Source organism: Zosterops lateralis (assembly GCF_965231275.1).
Source record: "Zosterops lateralis genome assembly, chromosome: 3".
Classification (NCBI taxonomy): domain Eukaryota; kingdom Metazoa; phylum Chordata; class Aves; order Passeriformes; family Zosteropidae; genus Zosterops; species Zosterops lateralis.
This window is the reverse complement of record NC_139764.1, coordinates 90,490,267-90,511,054: the sequence shown is the minus strand read 5'-3', so window position 1 is coordinate 90,511,054 and position 20,788 is coordinate 90,490,267. Positions and strand designations below refer to the sequence as shown.

Genomic DNA, 20,788 nt, shown 5'->3' with positions numbered 1-20,788 from the left:
ATGGGGATGGGGCCGGGGCCGGGGCCGGGGATGAGGCCGGGGATGGGGACGGGGACGGGGACGGGGCCGGGGCCAGGGCGGGTGCCCACCCCGGGCCGGGCCGGGCCCGGAGCCGGCGCGGCCCCTCCCGCCCCCCGGAAGCGCCGCGGGCCCGGGGCCGCCTTCCTGCGGCGCGGCTCCGCCTCCGCGGGCAAGATGGTGGCGGCGCCGGGGCAGCCGTGAGCCCGATCCCGATCCCGATCCCGCCGCTCTCCCGTCCCTCCGGCCGCGGTCGGGGCCGCTGCTGCCGCCTGAGGGAGTGCCCGGCGCGGCGGGCGATGCGGGCGGCGGGGCCGCGGGGCCGGGAGTGAGCGCGCCGCCCATGTGGGTGTCCCGGTGAGGCCGGAGGCAGCGGGAAGATGCTGCTGTCGCTGGTGCTGCACACCTACTCCATGCGCTACGTGCTGCCCGCCGCCGTCATGATGGGCACGGCGCCCACCTACGTGCTGGCCTGGGGCGCCTGGCGCCTGCTCTCCGCCCTGCTGCCCACCCGCTTCTACCGCGAGGTGGACGACCGGCTGTACACCATCTACCAGAGCATGGTGCTCTTCTTCTTCGAGAACTACACGGGCGTGCAGGTGAGCGGCGGGCGGGGCGGCCTGGCCTGTGCCCGGCACCGGCGGGGCCCGGGCTGCCCCTCGGGGGATGCGGCCGGCAGTGCCGGTGCCGGGTGCCTTTCGCAGGCGGGGAAAGGGAAGGGATGCGACAGCGGCCGGGCTCTGTCAGCAGCCCAATGGAGCCGCCTGGGCACGCTCTGAACCCTGTGGTCTGTGCTGTCATCAGCTGCAGTTGTACAGAACATATGTACAAGTTTGTAATAAATAGATGACTTAATCTCTCAATCGTTACAGATTTACAGTTTTCGAGCAGTCTGCCTCATGTCACTCTTTGGCCCTTAAATTTCGGATCAGCCATGGGTTGTGATTATTTAGGATCTCAGTTTCTCAGGCTAATAAGTTGGAATTGGAGGCCTCTCCTGTATGATCAGAGGGGTATTTGCATTCAGGTGACAGATAATACCTGACAGTGCTTGAGAGGTTTTGTATTTGTCTGTAATTTGGAAAGTAGGCAAGGAGACTTTTAATTTTGCATGTAAAAAATAATAAATGACAGGTGCTTCCTGTGCCTCAACATGACCTTCAAAAATTTTTGAATATACAGAAGGCTGTTTGAAGTCAGTGTCAGCTTTAGGTGCTTGAGAGCAAAGAATACCAATTGTCATTGACAGATGACAGAGCTCACACAAATAAGGTCTCTTACAGCTATGGCCTTTTTCCCCTCTCTAATGAAGCATTTATTTCAGAATCAGGCTGGATCTCCCCTGGTTTCCACTCTTGAGTGCGTTTGTAGGCCTTGCTTTCAGATTGACTCTTGGGTCAACTAAAGGTACAGGAGTTGCACAGTTTGCCATCAGAGTAAAATAGAGCAGATACAAAACTGAAACAAGATCTTCTTTTAGGGGCAGTTTTTTATTCAGCTTGTAATTTATGTAACCTTGCTTTAGGTCTTGTCCAAATAAGGTAACTTGTGCTGTGCTTGATATATTTTTTTTAAAAAATAAAGGAAGAAGGAGCAGTAGTTCACAGGTACCTTTAGTTTTGACTGCCTTTTGTTTTATGTAGTGTCTCTAGTGCAGATACCTTGATGTGTAGTAACCCATCTTGGTCATTAATTGCTTAAAGTAGCAGCATAAAAGTTTAACTTAACCTATTCTGAGAATGAGAGCCAAAAATGAATGTATTAATTGTAATGGAAAAGCTACTCAAGCTGCCTATGACTGGTGTGCAGACAGTAGCAAACACTTAGAATTTTTATAAAGAACTTTTAACCGAAAAATGCCTGTGACATTAAAGAAAGGAAAATGCTAATCAAGAGAAACAACAAGGCAGCCATCATCTGTTGACCTCTGTTTCATTGCATTGATAAACTTCATACAAACACAAAACTGGTGATGCTCAGTGACAGGCCACTAACAGGGGATTGATTAGGATAATGTTAAAATAGAGGTGCTTTGTCACAGTAAGCAACAAATAATGATATGAAATGGTGGAAGAGGAGGCATATGTCATAGGATAAATAAAATAGTGACTGGGAAGTTAATAAAAGCTGGGAAAATGCAAGACATACAAGGCGTATAGAGAGATAAGAGCTATAACCCTTAAAATCCATGTGTCATTTAGCTGGAAAATAGTCCCCATTTGTGTCAGGGAGAGAAACAGGATGTCCTTTTAGACCTACTCTTGTGAATGGTGCACGTGTTTTAACTTGAAACTCACAGTGGAAAGTTAACCATGTGCCTGAGTGTGTGAGATTGGGATGGTAACATGAGAGCTACTATCGATGGGCTGTCTTAAGGCATGTAATTAGATGCAGAAGTGTAGCATCATTAAACTTAATTCCAATAAACCAGCAAAATATTAGTTTCATAAAGGCAGCTGTAGGACTCTACAAGCATTAAGTCACCATAAGAGCCATGGGAGGGAGGGATTTTGCAGGGCTATTTCAAGTCTATTAATTTATTCAATTGATTAAAGTGTGTGTGGGTATTTATTTTTGTAACTGGGTAAATAGGAGACAACCACTTCATCCATCAGAATACTGGAACTTGTAGTCTCACTCAAGCTATTAGGATTCTACAGATGCTCCAGTGACTTTTTACTATGACAGTGGCTGTCTTACTGTATTTAAGAAATCTTTAATGTTATGTACTGTTTAGCATTCTTTGGTTTTACACTTAAGATATTTGTGGCTTTTCAATACAAGAACACTCTGAACCAGTTGTGGATATCTGAGGTGTCTGATTTTAAAATAATTTGCCAAAATTGCTGGTAATGTGAGTGGGTATTAATAAGGTGGAGTTCTTTACAATCATAAACATGGATGGCCATCTTTTTGACTCAGATACTAGTGTATTGTGGTATTTGTTTTCTATGTATTTATCTGTCAATAATAGAAATAGATGTTTCTCTCTATCATTTGCTGTTAATCCATTAAGTATCTCAATCTGTCTCCCCCTCGCAATTGCATGCACAATTGTATTTTTCTTCCTTTTTTTGTTCTTCTTGACTTGGATGTTCTTAGCCAATTCTTTAAAAACAAAAACTGTAGCTCATGCTAGGAAGGCTTTGTATCATTGTAGCAAACTCTTCTGTTTTGAAATGTAACTAAGTAACCTGATCTGCATGATAGAAAATCTAGAAATACTAGTCTTTCCCTTTCTCCTAAGTATTTGACTTGAGAGATAAAATAATTGCAGAGCTATAATTGCTGTGAGCTCTGGATATTTAGGTCCTAGAGAGTGGCTCATGAAGTAACTGTAGAAGTTTTTTACTTGGTAAGTAAAAAAGTATTTACTTGTAAATACTTCCTTTTTTTAAATTTTGGATGAGACTTAGTTTTTTTCCACTGAAACGATTTTGTTTTACAAAGCCTAAGAGAAATCAAGCTCACTTGGCATCAGTTTAGGTTTTCCAATAATATTAGAATTCATTAATGAATTGCCAAAAATAGTTCTTTTGCTGACTGTCATGCAAGAGTTGGCAATAGAACAATGAAGAACCAGTGTTGAGAGTACAGAAAGCAACGACAACATCCCAGTGCTGTGAGGTAAACTTGACAAAGCCAGTATGACTATAAAGTGAAATCCTGTAATGCTGCGTGAATTTGTCAGTGCAATTACAGTTTAGCAGGCATCCATGGATTCTATTAAGGAGCTATAAATGTATGAAATTAATTAATTTGTGGCATTGTGACAGTGCTCCTCAATAATCTCTAGGATTATATACGCAGAGTAATGAAAATGTGTAGATGTGGTATTGGAAAGTGGCACAGAGAGAACGTCCCTGCTTTGGCCCTGTGTTGCTTCGCACCTGTCCTGCTGTAAGATGCAGGTACTCAACAGTACTCTTTTCTAGGAGGAAAATATACATGGTACTGGAACATTGTATGAAGTCAGAAGAATTCTGTGTAAAGAGAGTCTCGGAGAGTAAAGGATGTTAATTTTATCAGTGATGAGCTAAATCAGTCCCTGGTACAAACAGGTGCAATTCATGTGCTTTAGAGGACTTGCATTTGTGGGTTCTAATAGTTGGTTTGGCCCCAGGTTTCTGAATCATCAAGTAGCTTATGAACTGTGGTTCTGCTTTTCTCTTTACTGCATTAGGGAAGTCTGGTCTCTTGCATTTCTAACAGACTATAAAAAGTTGAATCTTACCAGAGGATGTGAAAACCAGGATGGCTGCAAATATGTGTGTGATTAGAATGGTTGAAGGGCTGAAAGGACTAGTAATTCAATATGATGAATGCTCTCATCTCTCTCTGACCCTGAGCATCTTATCCCAGTTGCTGTCAGGGTGTTTGTGCATATGTCTCAGATCATATGAGGACTAAATGTTCTTCACCTTTTTTGTTGTAATTCTGTTTGATATTATGTACTGAATGCTGGTGAAGAAATAATAAAGAAATCATCACTCAGGCTGCTTCCAAAGGATGATTTTCATCTGAAGGGTTTTGACAATTGAATGAAATCCATAATTGAATTAATGCACATGGATTTTGTTCAGTACTCGTGTCAGTTGTGTTCCCTACCCCCACTTCCTGATGAATAGATTTTTTTGGAAGCGGTGTTTTTATTAAAGACATTACAAAATTCTGGTTTTTGTTATCTTTACAGGACTCTGGAAAGGCTGTAAGAATCAGATAATACCTCAGAGTTGTTTAGTAGAGCTAAGCAATTATTTTATAAAATACAAGAGATGCTTGTTAAGCAGTGCAGTGTGCTTCCTGGATTGATATTGAAGATGGAGTTACTGTGTCTCAATAGGGTTGAAAACTACTTGGGTTTACAGCAAACTAAAACTTTTTCAGCAGCAAATGTGCTCCTGGGCTCTTGACAATACTTTCCAGTGGAGTAGAGCCTGGGATTTTTTCATATCTTGGCTTTTTAGGAAATGTGTGAGGAGAGCCTGGTGTCTGAGTTCAGGATGGATATTAGTCTTGGAACTGTTGGCCAATTTGCAATGAAAATGAGTGTCTGTGCCCATCTCTGTTCCCAGGACAGCAACCTTCCCAGACAAGATTATCTTTACTTACTTCTTGCTTTTCCTTTTGAAGCTGTTGAGCTGTCCAACAGGTAATTCTTGAGGGCCCAAGGTGGAAGGCAAGAGGCAGCACAGGTTTGACAGCCAAGTTGCAGCATACAAGGAGGTGCTTCTGGTTGCTGCTGGTGGGGTGGTTTGTGGTCTCTTAGGAACTTGGTTCTTCCCTCTCAGTATTGAGAGAGGCAACATAACCATTATGGCAGGGTGAAGGTTTGGCTTCTGACTGCTTCCTGTCATTAGATGTAAATGACAGGGTTTGGCTTCTCTTTAGATGAGGACCCATTTCCCAGGCAAATGATGTAACCAGAATAACTTTTCACCCTTCTTCAGTTGTGTTTGGGGAAAGTGCAATTGCATTTTGGAATGAGCGTTGGTGTACGAACCTGCACTTTCATTCACCTTGAGCTTAGGTTTCCTGAGCTCTCCTCCTTGTGTGGCAGCTCAGGAGTGGGAGGATCCTGGAATGGTGTGGGAGCTGAGCAGGAGGGTGCAGAGCTGCCATCAAGGCAAACCTCAAAGCTCAAGAGACTTCTGAGGGCTTGAGCTTTCCTCATTCATGTAGCTTGTGGCAGTAATCCCAGTTAGTACCTGCTTATGTTGCTGCTTTTTGAAAAAGGCTTAGCTGTTGTGAGGTGTGTTGAGGTTAAAATAATTGTAATTTAATTGAGATGGTAGAAATAATGAAGTAAAGGTCTTGGGAGAGTGATAGAAATTTGAGGACTGATGCAATGCAAAGACTGAAAAGAAACTAGGAGAAGATAGTGAAGTGTATCACGTTTGTGTGGTAAACTTTTGAAAGAAGCCCAGTGGAATTTTTCTGGTGTGATGAAATTTTTTTTGCTCCATTTAAAGGAGTTTACCCTGCTTCATTTCATTTGAGATTTCAGTGTACAGCTGTCTCCAGGCATATATGTCTTTTGTAGTCTAGAACTAAGTTCTTTGTGTTATTAGAACAGAAATTACGTGATGCCTACTAAGCCTGAGGGATGTAGCTTTCAAGTTGAGATGTATGCCTGATTTTAAACTTACATTCAACTGTGATATGAAGCAGCAAAAACAGATTACATACATTTGTTTTCTTTCTGTTTTAGATATTGCAAACCAGATATTTGCATATATCTTATTTTTTATGCTGTGCCTTTGATTGTAGATTTGAAGGTGAAAGTGATGCCCTTCATGACTTGTTCAACAGTATACCATCTAGAGTTCCATCTACTGCAGGCCTGGCTTTAGGGCAATCTGGAAAGAATGGAGAGATTCTGCATTCGGTGCTGATCCTGATCATCCACCACTTACTGCCAGACATATGAAAAATAAAATAAATAAGTAAAAACTGAGGTCTTGTTGGCATTTTTAGAAATCAAGTATCCGCTACCTGAACCAAAACTGCTGATTGGGTTCATAAATTACCAGTTTTGTGTGGAGATTTGCCTAGCATATGTTTCCTAAATGGCAAGTCACAACTGAACCTGAATTTTTTATCAGCCTTATCTGTTGCAGTTGACATTTTTAAGTTAGCTGTATGTACTTGGGAAAGTATTAGAAAGTATGTGTCAGGTAGGAAAAGCTGAGGAGTCAAAGGGCAATTTTGAATGCACTTAAAAATTCTGATTCCAAGCATTTGACCAGTAAGTTTGGCAATCTCATAGTTTGATTTTAAAAATTTCTATTTAAATATACTTTATTTTAATATCTTAAGATTTTTGGTATATGGATTTTTCAATAGAATTTGTCCTGACTTAGCGTAATTTGTTACATTTGATCACAAAAGTTTTATTTATCACTTTTTTTTTTAACCTGCACCAGTTTTATACCCTTTACTCTTTATGTGTTTAGCTGTGTTCTGGTAGATGCTGGGCCATGGAGTTTTACAGTGCTCTTCCATGCCCTTTCTTCTGCTTACATAATATGTACGGATACTTTATGTAAGGATGATTGTTAATTTAGATGTTTTTTTCTCCTGGTACTCTACCATCAGACACTGTTCTTGCTAAGACATGATTCTGTTCATAGTTAAACATTTGAGTGCAGTAATTTCAAACTTTTTGCCTTAGACTTGCAGGCGGGGTATCCTTTTTTTCTCAGTTTTAGTTGTGTTAGATAAAGTAGGCTCAGATGTCAGGGATTTTGACATTACAATTATGAAGAAGCATATCTTCTCAGGGGAAAAATACTCTTTAATCTATCTTCTGTCAGATTGAATTTATCCTACGAAGGGATTTGGTATAAAAAGCCAGGGAAATTATTTTCTTTTGTTCATTTCATTTCTGTCATATACTACTTGTCATCTTCTCTGTTACAACTAGATCCTCTATGGAAGCAGGAAATAGCATTTATGCTAGTTTGATTTTTAAATGTAAAATAAACTACACAACTTGGTCAGATTTGTATTTTACCTCATGACTAGATATAAAAAAAATATTAGTTTGGATTGCCTTGAACTGTATTGTGGTAGTTGAAATAATTTTACCTGGCGAACTTATGGGTTGATTTGAAGACTTACTTTGTTCCATTTCCTAAAGCTATTTGGGAAGCTGAGGGCATGCATGTTTCTTTTTGAGTAAGCAAACATAGTGCATAGTTCTGAGCAAGCTGCAGGTGAACTGGCTCATTCACATGCTGCGCTGGTGACCAGATGAGAGTGGTTTTAATGTGGCAATTTTTGAGGTCAATCAGTTTACTGTGTTCAATTCTGGAGCCAGAATTGTGGCAAATACCTCCCTACGTGCTCTTATGCTGTGCAGTGTTTCCTTTGTCTCACTGTGAAAACGTAGAGTGCTTAAAGTCCAAATACTTATTGACAATGTGTGGAGAAGTTTTCAAAAATCCTATTCCACAATCAGATGCAGAGACTAGAGATGTTTCATGATCATCCTCATTCAGGTCAACCCACTGATAGCTTCAGAGCAGCTTTCAGTCTGTACTTGATACAAACACTTGTAACAATATTACAAATAAAGATGCAGGCAGCTTCTCTGTGGAGCCCGAGGCATTTAAAAGCAAAGTTCCTGTTACAGAGTTCTGGCTGGAGGAAGCGCTGCAAACTGCCACAACTCTCCTGCTCATGTGTGGTGGGCAAAGGTATTTCCAGAGTGAGCTTAAATGGACATTACATATTTTCCAGTACAGAAGGGTAATAAAGTAAACAATGGCTACATTAAGTGTGGGTTGCTTTTGCCCTTCTTTTAAGGAAATTACAAAAATGCGCATAAAGAAGTCACCAGACATGCAAAAGGCTTATAAAGGAGACTTTCCCCTATTGAAACAGGTGGAATACTTACTTCCACTCTTGTACTAGAAGACATGTTCAGGTTTTATGTAATACCAAGATGCCAAATGTTCAGAAAAACACTCCTGTTAAAATCTCATCATACAAATAATGAGCTTTCATATATGTCTGAGGTATGTGCAGTTATTATTAAAAAAATTTCATTACTGGTGATTTATGATGAAAGTTAGGTGCTCTCATTTTGATTTTTCCCAGGTGGTCACTGATTGTAATGGTGGGTTTGTGCCATTGAACTGCACTGTAATCAAAAGCGCGTAATTTGGAGAAAGATCTGTAAATTAGGAAAATAAGATTTTTTTTCAGACTTTAGGTATCAGAAACTTAAAATTGTGATAAATCTTGAGAGTTTTTCGTGTTATCAAGACTGGAACATTTAAGATATACAGATGCCTTTTTTTAAATTTTGTTAAGGATTCATCAGAGAGCTAAGGTGTACAGGGGACAATTATCTTTAATTCAATTCAGAAACTGTGAAGCCTTTACAGTCAGCATCAGAACAAAATTACTTCTATACATGTATCTAGTACATGGAACAAAGTATAACCACTTGTAAAAGTTTGGCAATTTAGACCATAAGGCTAAAAGCTAGTATGAAAGTAAGAATGTACAGGTTTCATATTTAACATCTGATGGTATGATTTAGTCCTACTTAATCTAAATAGGTTGCTACTATAGTTTTCTTACAAAAAGGAAACTAAATGCCAGTAAGTATTTTCATAAGTTCTGTGCTCTCTGGTTGAATCAAGTAAAAAATATATTGAAAAAACAACCTAAGTTACATTACATACAGGAATCTTTCCAATATTCTCCAGAGCTTAATCTCTTAGCAATGTTTTTTTTTTTCACTGAACCCCAGTAAAATACATAACTGCAAAATGTTTGAACTCTGCTTCAATAAAATGGATTGCTTTGTATGGTTTTTTTGTATGGGATCTTTTGGTTTGCTGCTGAGCTTGCTAGAGCTGTCTGAGCAGCAGACTTCAGACTTGTGCAATTCTGTGTTGAGCCGATAGTCCCTAAAGAGGTAACGACGTGTAGCAGTAGTATGATTGTTACCTTAAAGCTGTGTCTCCTAAAGGTATTTTTAAAGAATTTATAAACTTTTTTTCAGATCTAGAGAAAATGCAACTAATAACATCGAAGTCCTTCCTCTTCTGTTCTATTCATATTCCTTCCACTGTAGGCAAGCGAAACCTGTATCTGTTAAATGTGAATAAAAGTGCTTTTTTGTTTTCTGTGAATAAAAAATAAACATTTAAAATTCCTATAGTAAGATATCTGAAAACCTGAGAAATCTGTCAGCTCCAAGTACAGATTCCCTATCTGTATCCTGTCTTGAGCCTGCTTGTAGTCAAACAGGGTAAATATATTCTATGGTCTGAGGTACTTTCTCTGGAAGCTCAAGGGACTTGTGACATGAGGCAGGTTTTTAGTCTTAGAGAATTTAAATAACTTCACTGAAGATGCCTGCAGCAGTGCTGCAGAGATCAGCTTGCACAGGGTACATGTTGACTTCAGAAGCTGCTACGTGGTAGTTGTTTAGGTGGTTTGTTCATGCAAGCTCCACCCTTTCACCAGAAAATTGTATCCAGAGTTTGTAACAAGCAGATGAGAAATAGGTCCTAGGATACTATTTATTTTAGTAGACCTGTTGTAGTAGTGCTCAGCCAACAGAGATGCTCTTGTCCCAAAGAGCACACAGTCCCAATTATTAATCGTGGAGAAATAGTGGAGAAAGGTGCATTTTGTGAGGATAGTACAGCTGAGTAGGAAATCTGTGTGGTCCTTAAGTGTTGATGTCTTGACTCCTTCTTCAGAAGAGGGAAGGAATGTTCTCCCCCGGTTATCCTGCTTTTATCCCTCTTTCCAGTTGCTATTGCCTGTGCTTGAAGCTGATGTTTTTCCTGAACACAACACTCTGCTTTCACAAAGTACTCCAGTGAACATAAGTTTTGTTGAAGTAACAGCAAAGGTGGGAACATCATTCTTCAATTCACACCTGGTTTCTTTGAACAGAGAAGGCAAGAGGGTTAAGAAGTCTGAGGAACCAAGAAGACCGAGTGTGCTGGTAGACTGATAGACCTCAGATGAGATGGCCAAGTTTGTACCAGCAATAACCAGTTGCTTTAATGGTGCTGAAGCAGAAATCACAGTATCAGATCTGCTTGCAGATCAGCTTCTAACTGCTCCCATTATCACATCCAATTACAACATTAAGGTAATCTCTTTGCTAGGAGTTTGATGTGATCACCAGTTGACCTACAAGCAGATCTTCTGACGGTATGATTACTTTTACCTACAGTTATTTTTGCCATGGCAGTGTTTACTAAGCTGATATTGCTAGGACATGATTAAATGTTTTATTTAATTTTCTTTGGAGTGTAAAGATTTTGTAAGCAAGAAATAAAATTCTTAACTCTAACTTAGGAGTGTCTGCCTTGTTTCAGTGAAAACCTGTGCAAATTATGGGTTATTTGGGTGTGGCTGCCGTGCAGGATTGTTCTGCATTGCTACGTGACCTACCACATTAGCACAGCCACAGCTGAATATGTTGCACTGGAAAAAGCAGTCTGATGGGGAAGCTGACACTGGTGTCACCACATCACCCACTAGCTTCCATTTGCATGCCTACATCAGCCTGTCACTGAATTAGTACGTTCTCACAGCAGAACTACTTTCAACTTCCTGCTAATTCATCAGAGCTTCACCTGGACAGGACGCTCTGCGGTGTGACTTGTGGCTGCTGGGCCTGTGAACAGCTTGGTGTATGGCATCCATGGAAGCTGGGTACCAGCCTCTGCACGGAAGGGATCTGATAGCAGCCAGTTTCCTTTATTTGAGACATCACTGTATTGAGTTTGACAGTGCTGCTATATAAACAGATGTGGAAGACCCACATTAACACTAACTGTATTATGCATTACTGTGAACTGGGCTGTAAAGCAACCAAAACATGGCTAAAAGCACACTTACAGTGTTGTGCGCACAAGTAATGTTTGCAGTGTTAGACTATAAATCTGCATTTTAAATATTTTCCTGCAAATCTCTGCTTACTTTGGCTTGCTGTGTTGCTCTTCCTTTTAACTTGTTTTCTTTGCTTGACTTCATTGTGCCTTTTTTTTTTCTTTTAAGGGCAGATTCTATTCCAAATGAACATGTTCCTCACTTGCTTCATTGTGGCTGACAAGGCACTTACCAGTTCATTAAGCTGATAGATAGGTAGAATATATGTATACTGTAAAGTCTGGAGAGCCATACATGAAATATGTGAAACACAATGCTGAAATTCAAATTGCCTCTAAGGCATGTCCTGCATGTCCTGTGCTGCTTCCCCAGCACTGGCTGCACAGGGCAAGACCACCCTTGCCTATGCTCTGTACACGCTGGGAGCAGCTCTGCTCCTTTGAGGAGGCCTGAGAGTCTTTAAGCCACTCTGGTGTCTTCAGATTGCTTCCAAAGGGGCTTGAATACAGGTAGGTGCTGTGGACTCTTGTTTCTGCACTGCTGTCCCCGATGAGTCACTCCAGTGCTGCCTTACAGCACAGTGCTAGAAGCACCAAGCTCATGGGTTTGATCCCCATATAGGCATTCACTTAAGAGGTGGACTTGAGGATCCATGTATGTCCCTTCTAACTCAGAATATCCTGTGATTCTGTAATTCACTGTGGCCCCTAAACATCTGCCCCAGCAAAATGAGGAGTCACAGCCGCTGCAGCAAGGAATTCTGTAAAGTTAGCTGAGAAAAACAGTAAGGAGCCAGAGGTTTTCTGGAGTCCATGAAGAAGAGTACTGTATTATTTCCTTCTGGAGCTACAATATATGTTAGGTACTCTGGTTTGCCTAAACACATCAGATGGCCAGAAATTGGAGCCTTGTCCTGACCAGACTCTTCTCCTGCTTATCCACAAGCAGGTTAATTCTTCAGGCACCATCTCAAAGGGAAAAGGACATTTCTGCAGGATTCAAAGCTCTTAACTGTTACCCCTCTGTTGTGTATGGTGAGTATTTTCAGAAGCCAAATAAAGCAAGAATGCTTTGGTCTCAGAAGGAGAGCTGCGTGGGTGCCCACAGAGTAGGTGTCTCCTGGCACTTCAGGCTGGAAGTTGCCATTCTTAGGTACTTGTAGTAACAGTTTAAAGTTTGTAGCTCAGTTCTTTAACTGAGAGTGTCTAAGGTGAATAGCTATTTGCTGGCCTTTGATGAACTGTATAAGCCTATCTTGAGATCAGTGAAATAGGCAGTGCTGAAGTGGATGATGATGCAGATAAAGCTCATGCATCCTCTTAGGCTGAGCCATCTGAGCAAACAAAATAGAGCTTCCAGATTTTCTTGTTCTTACCTTTGGTTTGAAATAAAACATCCAGGTTTTGTATGTTTAATGAGAACTAATATAAATAAGATTTTTTTTTTTCTTTTTTTAGTTCTGTACAACAGTTTGGCTGTGTGTTTTATCATGAGTAGAAGATTTTGGTCCATTACATATAAACACATCTAACCCTTAGGGTGAGCCATGATGTTGTGCATAGAAGTTGTTTACAGGAACAGTGAGTGGGTGTTCCTCTGGGGTTAAAAAGTGAACTAGATCCAATCTTACTGAAATAAAATTTACACAGATGAACTGTTACATTTGGCAGACATCAGCATACATTTTTAATGGCAATGATCCTTTATATTTGTTTTACCCATGCAATAATCCAAAGTGAGTGCTTTAAATTGTGGGTCTGACTGCACTGAGATTTCTACTTGGTGCATTAAAGTGAAAATATTTACAAGTTGAAGTTATAAATTTTATATTTCAAACTCTGTTTCTTGTATGGGGCGGCTCTTGGGTCAAGGGCAGGTTTTGTTTTCCTCTTGTTCTTATTTTTTTTCTGTATTTTAGAAAAGCTCAAATAACATTCAGGACCTTCTGGTTTAATGATTTGTTGTATTGGGCCTTCTCTCTTACTCTAAAATTCTTTTTGCCAAACCGCATAATGGAGTCTTAACTTGAAATTAAAGAAAACAGTATTTATGGACATTGTGTGTAACGGTGCTGGGAAAGTCTACTTTTTTAAAATTAAGTTTTAAATCTATAAGTGAGAGTAGGAGGATTTATTTCAGAGGAATTTGTGCACCTGAACTGTAAGGTCAAACCTCAGACTGCTACCTTGCTCTAAACTGTGTGTAGTACCTAGCGTCAGCAGTAAGGTTGTAAATCCTGGTACTTCAATGAGAAGACTATTCCTATAGCAGAATCTTGTTCAAGTTTCTCATATACTGTTGAGAATATACTTGTCAACTGACTTGTTACAAATATTGTTCAGTTAGAATTTATTCTGCATGCCTTTTCTTTTTTTGTTTTTTGAAAAAAATAAGTTATATCCTCTTTTATTCTATGCTGAGTGGTCTCTTGTTCACATATGACTGTCTCCATTTGCCAGTATCTGGTTTTAGTCTTGAAAACAAAACTTGATCAACAGTGTGGCTGTATTTTCAAAGAAGAAACAGCATGAATGTAAAACAGACAGTGTTTTTATGGAGTTTTTGTCTAGAGTTAATATGAGGCATTAGCCATCCAGTATCACAGGTTACCTGAGAGATGGACAGAGTTTTCAGAGATGCTGGTAGAGACCTTCTATAAGGATCAATATGAGACTTGGCATAGTAAATGATACCAATTAAATATGAATATTAATTCTTCCTGATGGAATTCCAGTATTGCTCAGACTAGGGAAGTGCTGGTAATAAGTGAGTAAACTTTCCATATAGCACTTTGCTTTTTCAGTAAATTGAATAGTTTCAAAGTAGTGTGTATGTCTGATACAGCCATCTTCTAGAAACAAGGGGTATGTCCATTGGCAGAACAATGGTGAAAGCCTACCTAGAGTGTACTGGTTAGAAAAACTAGGGTTCATTAAGTGATGAAAATGTTTATTAAAGGTAATTGAACAACTGCACTGGTTCTTTGGTTCAGAATTAAAATTAATTCATTTCTCATTTTTTATTTGGAAATAATTGAATGAATCCATTTTAAAAAGGTGACCAAGATTCTAGCATCAGCATCTTGTTTTGTAGTCATGCTCTCAGAAGGTTGTTTCACTAGTGGACCAGTACCTTTCAGGGGTGAGAAACTACAAGGTTAAAGTGTGTCTTTAATGTAACAGAGAAAAAAAAAATTAAAAATCTGCTGTTTGGAAGCCACAGGCAAATTTAAAGACACTCCTTCACCTCATACATTTTTTGTTCACTCTTGATGGTTAATATCATGGCAAATGGTTGAGATTTTGTTCTTGATCTAATCCAGGAAAATTTACCATTTTAGATTGAATGATAGCAAGTGTTCTGGCTAAAGCATGTCTTATTCATTAGATGTATAAATTAAGTGGTCATTTTGTACATTAACTTCAATTATATTAATGTATGGAGCTTGTTGCTGAAGGTTACCTTCCATGGATCCAGTTCTAGGACTATGGCACAAGAACAGAATAAGTTTCTTAAGCCTTCATTAATGAATATTTACACATTTGTTGATAAGTCAGTTGTCTGTGTGGTGGATACTGATGTAGTGATAGGGTGTTTGTCTGTTAATGATATTAACTTGCTGACAGTTTTCCTAGTAAAAAGCCAATTACTGCATTAGATCATCACTGCCTAATGCAATGAAAATAAATTATAAAGTAATACTGCATATTTTTTAATTTTTTTTTAGGTAATTATCTACGGGGATTTGCCAAAAAATAAAGAAAATGTAATATATTTATCAAATCATCAGTGTACAGGTTTGTATTTTTTTTGCCTGTCTTAACACTTCTATAGATTTAAAAAATCTGCTTGTCTGTTTACTGTGTCTCTTTCCAGGCTTGCCCTAACAAGCAAGAACTTCTAGTTCAAAAACCTTTAATGACATTTATTCATACAACCTGTACTTTTTGTTTCATCAGTGGCAATTAAGAGGTAATTTAACTGGTTCCTGTGGGCTTTTGTCGTTGCAGTTGATTGGATTATCGCGGACATGCTGGCAATCAGGCAGAACGCGCTCGGGCACGTCCGCTATGTCTTGAAGGATGGCCTAAAATGGCTTCCACTGTACGGGTGGTACTTTTCACAGGTGAGCCACTTCACTCGGTCCTTGCTGTTTGTGAGCCAAATATGTAAGATGTACTTTCCCCCTGTTTTCCATGCATGCTGTGAAGATGTAGTTCTGAGCTGGCGTGCAATTATTTGAACATGACAACAACTGGTTTCACTTGCTGTAGTTAGATGTGTATCTTAGTTGAGAGACAGTTACTAAAGATTCAGTTTACTTTTCTAAATGAATACTTATTATGGATAGAATTAAAACTGTAGAGTCTGTCAGAATATTCTAAAACTTTGTTCTTTTTACAATCCAAAACTCCAGTTTGTCGTCATGCTCTCAGAAGGTTAGCAGAAGGTGTAAACAGACTTGTTTTCCTGTGTATCACACTACAAATTGGGAGTAAATTGGCATTACTGTTTGATGAACTTCTTTGTTTTTCAGTTGTTTTGGTTTTAGCACAATATAAAAGAGAAAAACTGCATCTTATATTGTGGAGGAAAGGCAAATCCCACCTCCATGAAAATGTTGATGGTTATTTTGGACTTCAGTTAAGCAAAAACCTGAGTCTAACAGTATTCCCACCTTTTTATTTCTCCTCATTCTGCATAATATTCCTTTTGTTCCTTTTAGTCTGAGAGCTAAACCTGATGTGACTCAAATTTATATAATTACCGAGAAACAGTGGGCCATGCTCACTGAACAGCCAATATACTGAGTGGGTATGATCTTCAGTGTAAAATGGTGGAGAGCATGGTGGCTTACTTCTCTTACTTCTCTCCTCTGTGAATTTGTCATGTCTATTCTTTGCTTTTTCTGAAAGCAGAACTATTTCTAGATGAAACAAAATAGAATGTAGAGATGGATGGTTTTGGAAGTTCTGGCCTTTTGCTAGGTGAGCAGAAAAAGCTTCATGGTACTTATCTCAGGGTTTAGATGGGTGCTTAGTTATTAGAGTAGAAATGGATAGGGTTTTGGGTAGTGGTTCCAAAGTGCTTATTCAATAAGACTTCTCTCCTTTATCTTCTCTGTTTGATCTTAATGTGTTCTCTGAGTATTAATCTGCTTGCTGTCCCTCACCACCCTTGCCCAGGCAAAGAAAAGAAAAGAAAAGAAAAGAAAAGAAAAGAAAAAAAAAAAAAAAAAAAAAAAAAAAAAAAAAGAAAAAAAAAAAAAAAGAAGAAAAAAAAAAAAAAAAAAAAAAGCAACAACATTATGCTGGGTATGATTGAAACTATATATTAATTTGTAAAGAAGTGTATGAAGAGTGGGCAACTGCAGGTGTATGTCCAAATAGGAGGATTTACTCTTTCCTTCATCTTTGCAGCACATCCAGTGTCTTCAGCTTGATGGTTGAAAATCTTTGTTGTCTTCTGGATGAGTACCTTAGTGGGTAGGCTATAGATCTAGGCTGGAGCATAGGTGGTTGCCATCGATTCTGCTAAAATTGGTATGTTTAGAGCAGTGTATGCTGCAGAGAGAATGAGAAAACTGTTTCACAATTTCTTTTATTGTCTGTTATTCCAGTCCCCTAAATAACTACAACCTGTCAGACCCTGTCATACCTCACTAAGGGTATGCATTAGAAGAAAATGGAATTCTCAGTTGTCTAATGCTTTCCCTTAATGCTTCTCTACATTTTTTTGTCCACCAAAGTGACTGATCTGCTGCATGGAAATATTTTGCTCTTTGTCCTTGCCTTTAGTCATTACAATGGTGGTGATTTAAGTCTGCTTTAATTAAAATACAAACAGGATATATATTCCACCCACTAAGTGTCCAGAATTTTTTTTTTTCAAGATTTTGGAAAATTACTTTTGCTATGTGGAATATCCGGTGCTCAGTTTCCTGAGCAGTATATTGACTGTTAAAAAGAGGTTCCTGTGGAAATTAATCTGAATGTCACCTGCTTTTAATCAAAACATGTATATATTAAATAAAATCTATTCAGATTTGAACTCCTCAAAAAATAAAACTTCTGCAAGATTTAGTGGGGCGGGATTATATATATTTATATATATGTATTTAAATCAGTGACACAAGTGACAGGCAGCGGTGATGCATATATGCTTAAATGACTGAGACGGGATGCAGAAGGCCTGCAGTGCAAGCTAATAGGTATTTTTATTGTTTTTATCACACCAAACAGTGCAAAAACATAAACCACTTCCTGCCCTTCCTGTTGATGTTCTATTAGTGATGTCACTTACACTCCACTAAAAGTTTCCAGAGCCACACAGTTACGCCATGCTTACGGAATTCATATTCCCTTCCTCAGGTAAACATCCTGTTTGGAAATAAACGTGGTCTGGATGTCCAGGAGAGCAAAATTCAGGCACAAAGGAAGTATATTTGTAAACACAATCCATTGTTGACTGAGAGAGGGGCTTTTAAAGTACAGCGGAAAAAAAATTATAACCTCAAAAACAGTACTTCCAGAAATCTGTTTTGAAGAGCGTTCATATATTTGATCTCTTACTGAAAAGGAAATGCAATACAAATTGGGGAATTCAAGCTATATACAATCACATAACTAGCATTCTTCTTTGAGGCAGCTGTCTAATAGCAAGGAAAGAAAATAAACACTTAAATTAACCTATTATGTTCCAAGTCTGATTTATTAGGTAGAACAGATTTCTTTTCATAAAACTGTATTATTTTCGGGTGGATCTGAATTTTTTTTGCCCCTATCATTTGCTACCAATTCATCCCATTTCTATTCACTTATACCATCCAATTCGCTCCTATTTATCTTATACCCCTGATGTGGCTGGGATGTAATTTTGAAAAGTGTTTTTTAAACCCCACAGTTTGCTTGACTTTTTAACAGAGGAAGTATGTCTTTATCTTCTCTGTTATCCAGCATCAGCTTGTGCACCCTTTTGGTTGTTCCTGAGTTTTAGCCACATATCCTGCCTCTCTTTAGCTTTGTACCCCTGAGCTACAGGGACCTGCCGTAGTGGTGCAGTTGGGGTGAATGTGGCAAATGCTGATCTTGTGATACTTTGTCTGTTCTTATGTTACGTGACTCTGTGCTCACTTGCTTGGGAAGTGCAGATCTATTTCTGAGAATTAAAATGTCTGACGTGCAACACCAGATCTATCTTTGGTGTCATGGCATGTGTCCCTGACCAAACAGTCCAATAGTAACTTCATTTGTCCAAGCCGACAAATCAAACAAGGAAAAGCTGGTTCAGTATTTTTCCATTTTACTGCATCTGATTAGTAATTTTATGATAAGGGAATACCTCAATTCCAGGTTTCTCTCATTTATCAAAGCTTGACCTAGCTGGGCTCACAGACAATGATGACTTACCCATTAAATGGAAGTCTTGTATAGTAGATTAATTTTTTCTCATACCAAACTGAGTTTGCCCTTCCTGGAAGGGCTGGTTGTGTTGAGTGTCAGAATATAACTGTACTTAAGTCTGCTTAAGGCTTCTGTTTCCCTTTAGTAGTGCCAGATCTTGAAAACGGTCTTACATGTGGAGTGTGGAGATAACATGAGGCTTTCTGTTTACTACATAGATGAAGAAATTTTTTTCTGTTAATGCTGCTTTCTGTCTGGAACTGTTAAACTGCTTGTGAGATGGTCCCAATACCATGCCACAGCCAAGCTCAGTGAGCTGGGGAATTCTGTTCATAGTTTTGGTCCCCTGCCAGTCACAGCAGCAGAGCTGAGTGTTAGAGCTGGCTACTTCACCTTGGGAGGGAACCACAGACGATAAAGTTAAGACAGAATATTTAGTATGCAGTTAATGCATCATTGGCTTTCTGTTCCCTTTCACTACAGCTTTTGAAGAACAACTCAAAAATCACATTAAACATCATTAGCTAAGCAGCCATCTCTCCACACCATGAAAAGCAAAGGCTGAAAGCACTTAGCATGACCACCTCTTCTACCCATCTCCTCCTATCCCCTCAAATTTTTCTGTCCATGCCATGGACACAGCTCTGCACACAGTCGCCACCTCTGTTTCTACAATGTACTGTATCTTTTAATGAGATCAGATATTTGAATGAATTTCAGCTCTTAGTAGTTTTAATCTTACTGTCACCTTTATGTTAAGAACATGTAAAACCATAAATGGATGGAAGTTGTCTGACAAATCCTAATGCCAGTTGTCACAGTGAACAGAAAAGACTAGTACCAAGTTACGGAGTCAGTTAGAAAATCCATGAAAACAATGTACCTTAAACCTGAAATTCTGTTATTTGGAAGCTAATTTTGTTTTTTTCAGACTTCATTGTATCAGTAGTTCATAGTTGGTGCATGTTTGTTTACATTTTCTTTCTCTGAGATAAAACAACATGGTGGAAGAGGGAAATGGTAGGGCAAATTTCTCTTTGTGTGTACTTTTACTGAAGTTTTGTGATAAATTCTGTCAACAAGTTATAAAATTAATCTCTTCCAGGACATAGTTTAACTTTTAATAATATTTTTCAGTAAAAATACTTCTATAGAATTCTTTGCCTTGTGAAGATTTTGGTTTACTTATTCAATTATTATCTTGGTATATAACTTCTTTATTAAAAGTTTGGTTCTGTAGTGGACTGCAGGAGGGTTTCAAGACCTACACTAGTTACTTTTGTGCTGTTCATAAATTTTGTATGTAGAAGTCTGATACTTGCATTCCCAGTATTTGCATTAGTTACTATTTGAGAGCGGGCACATAGAATTGAAAGCACTAACCTGTAAGTACTTGTATGTGAATAACTTCAGTTCTGTGATTTTCCCTTCATAAAAAAAGGAAGCTGAATGTCAACGTTGTCGGGAATAAATACCCGGGGGTCACTTCTAAGGCCATCTTCTATTAATTATTTAACACCTTTAAACAAAACACTTCAAATGTCTTATGCATTGGAGGTTTTTTATATCTGATTTTTATTTAAACAAATTTTGTGAACTAAAGTATGTGCAAATGTAAAATTAGTTTCACGTGTTTTTGTGATAGGAGGAAATGTCTTGTAGGCAATTTGCAGCATGAGTCATAAAGGTGACTTGTCATTGTCTCTTGTTTGTTCTTCTATCAGCTATTCAGCATTAAACTACTTAAATATTTAATGCTTTCCCCATTTTTTCTCTCTCATAGCATGGAGGAGTCTATGTAAAAAGAAGTGCCAAATTCAATGAGAAAGAAATGAGAGAGAAGTTCCGGGCCCAGATGAAAGCTGAGACTCCAGTAAGCTTATACCTTCCTTCTCATTTCTTTGACTTTTTTAATGGCAAAGGCTTGTTGGAGAAAAGAGCCATGCCCGATATCCACAAACTACTAAGATGGTAATCATGGATTTGTTTTCTTT

At 39.0% G+C, this 20,788-nt stretch overlaps 1 protein-coding gene across 1 annotated transcript in view; it reads left to right on the top strand.

Annotated features, from left to right (window-relative positions):
* Positions 1–383: 383 nt before the first annotated feature.
* AGPAT5 (1-acylglycerol-3-phosphate O-acyltransferase 5) overlaps positions 384–20,788 on the top strand; it is a 54,053-nt gene continuing 33,648 nt past the window's right edge. Inside the window, exons 1-4 of the mRNA XM_083857748.1 lie at positions 384–617; positions 15,119–15,188; positions 15,402–15,517; positions 20,578–20,667. Coding sequence (XP_083713874.1) covers positions 399–617; positions 15,119–15,188; positions 15,402–15,517; positions 20,578–20,667 — 495 coding nt within the window. The 5' untranslated portion in view covers positions 384–398. The remainder of the gene's footprint in view (positions 618–15,118; positions 15,189–15,401; positions 15,518–20,577; positions 20,668–20,788) is intronic.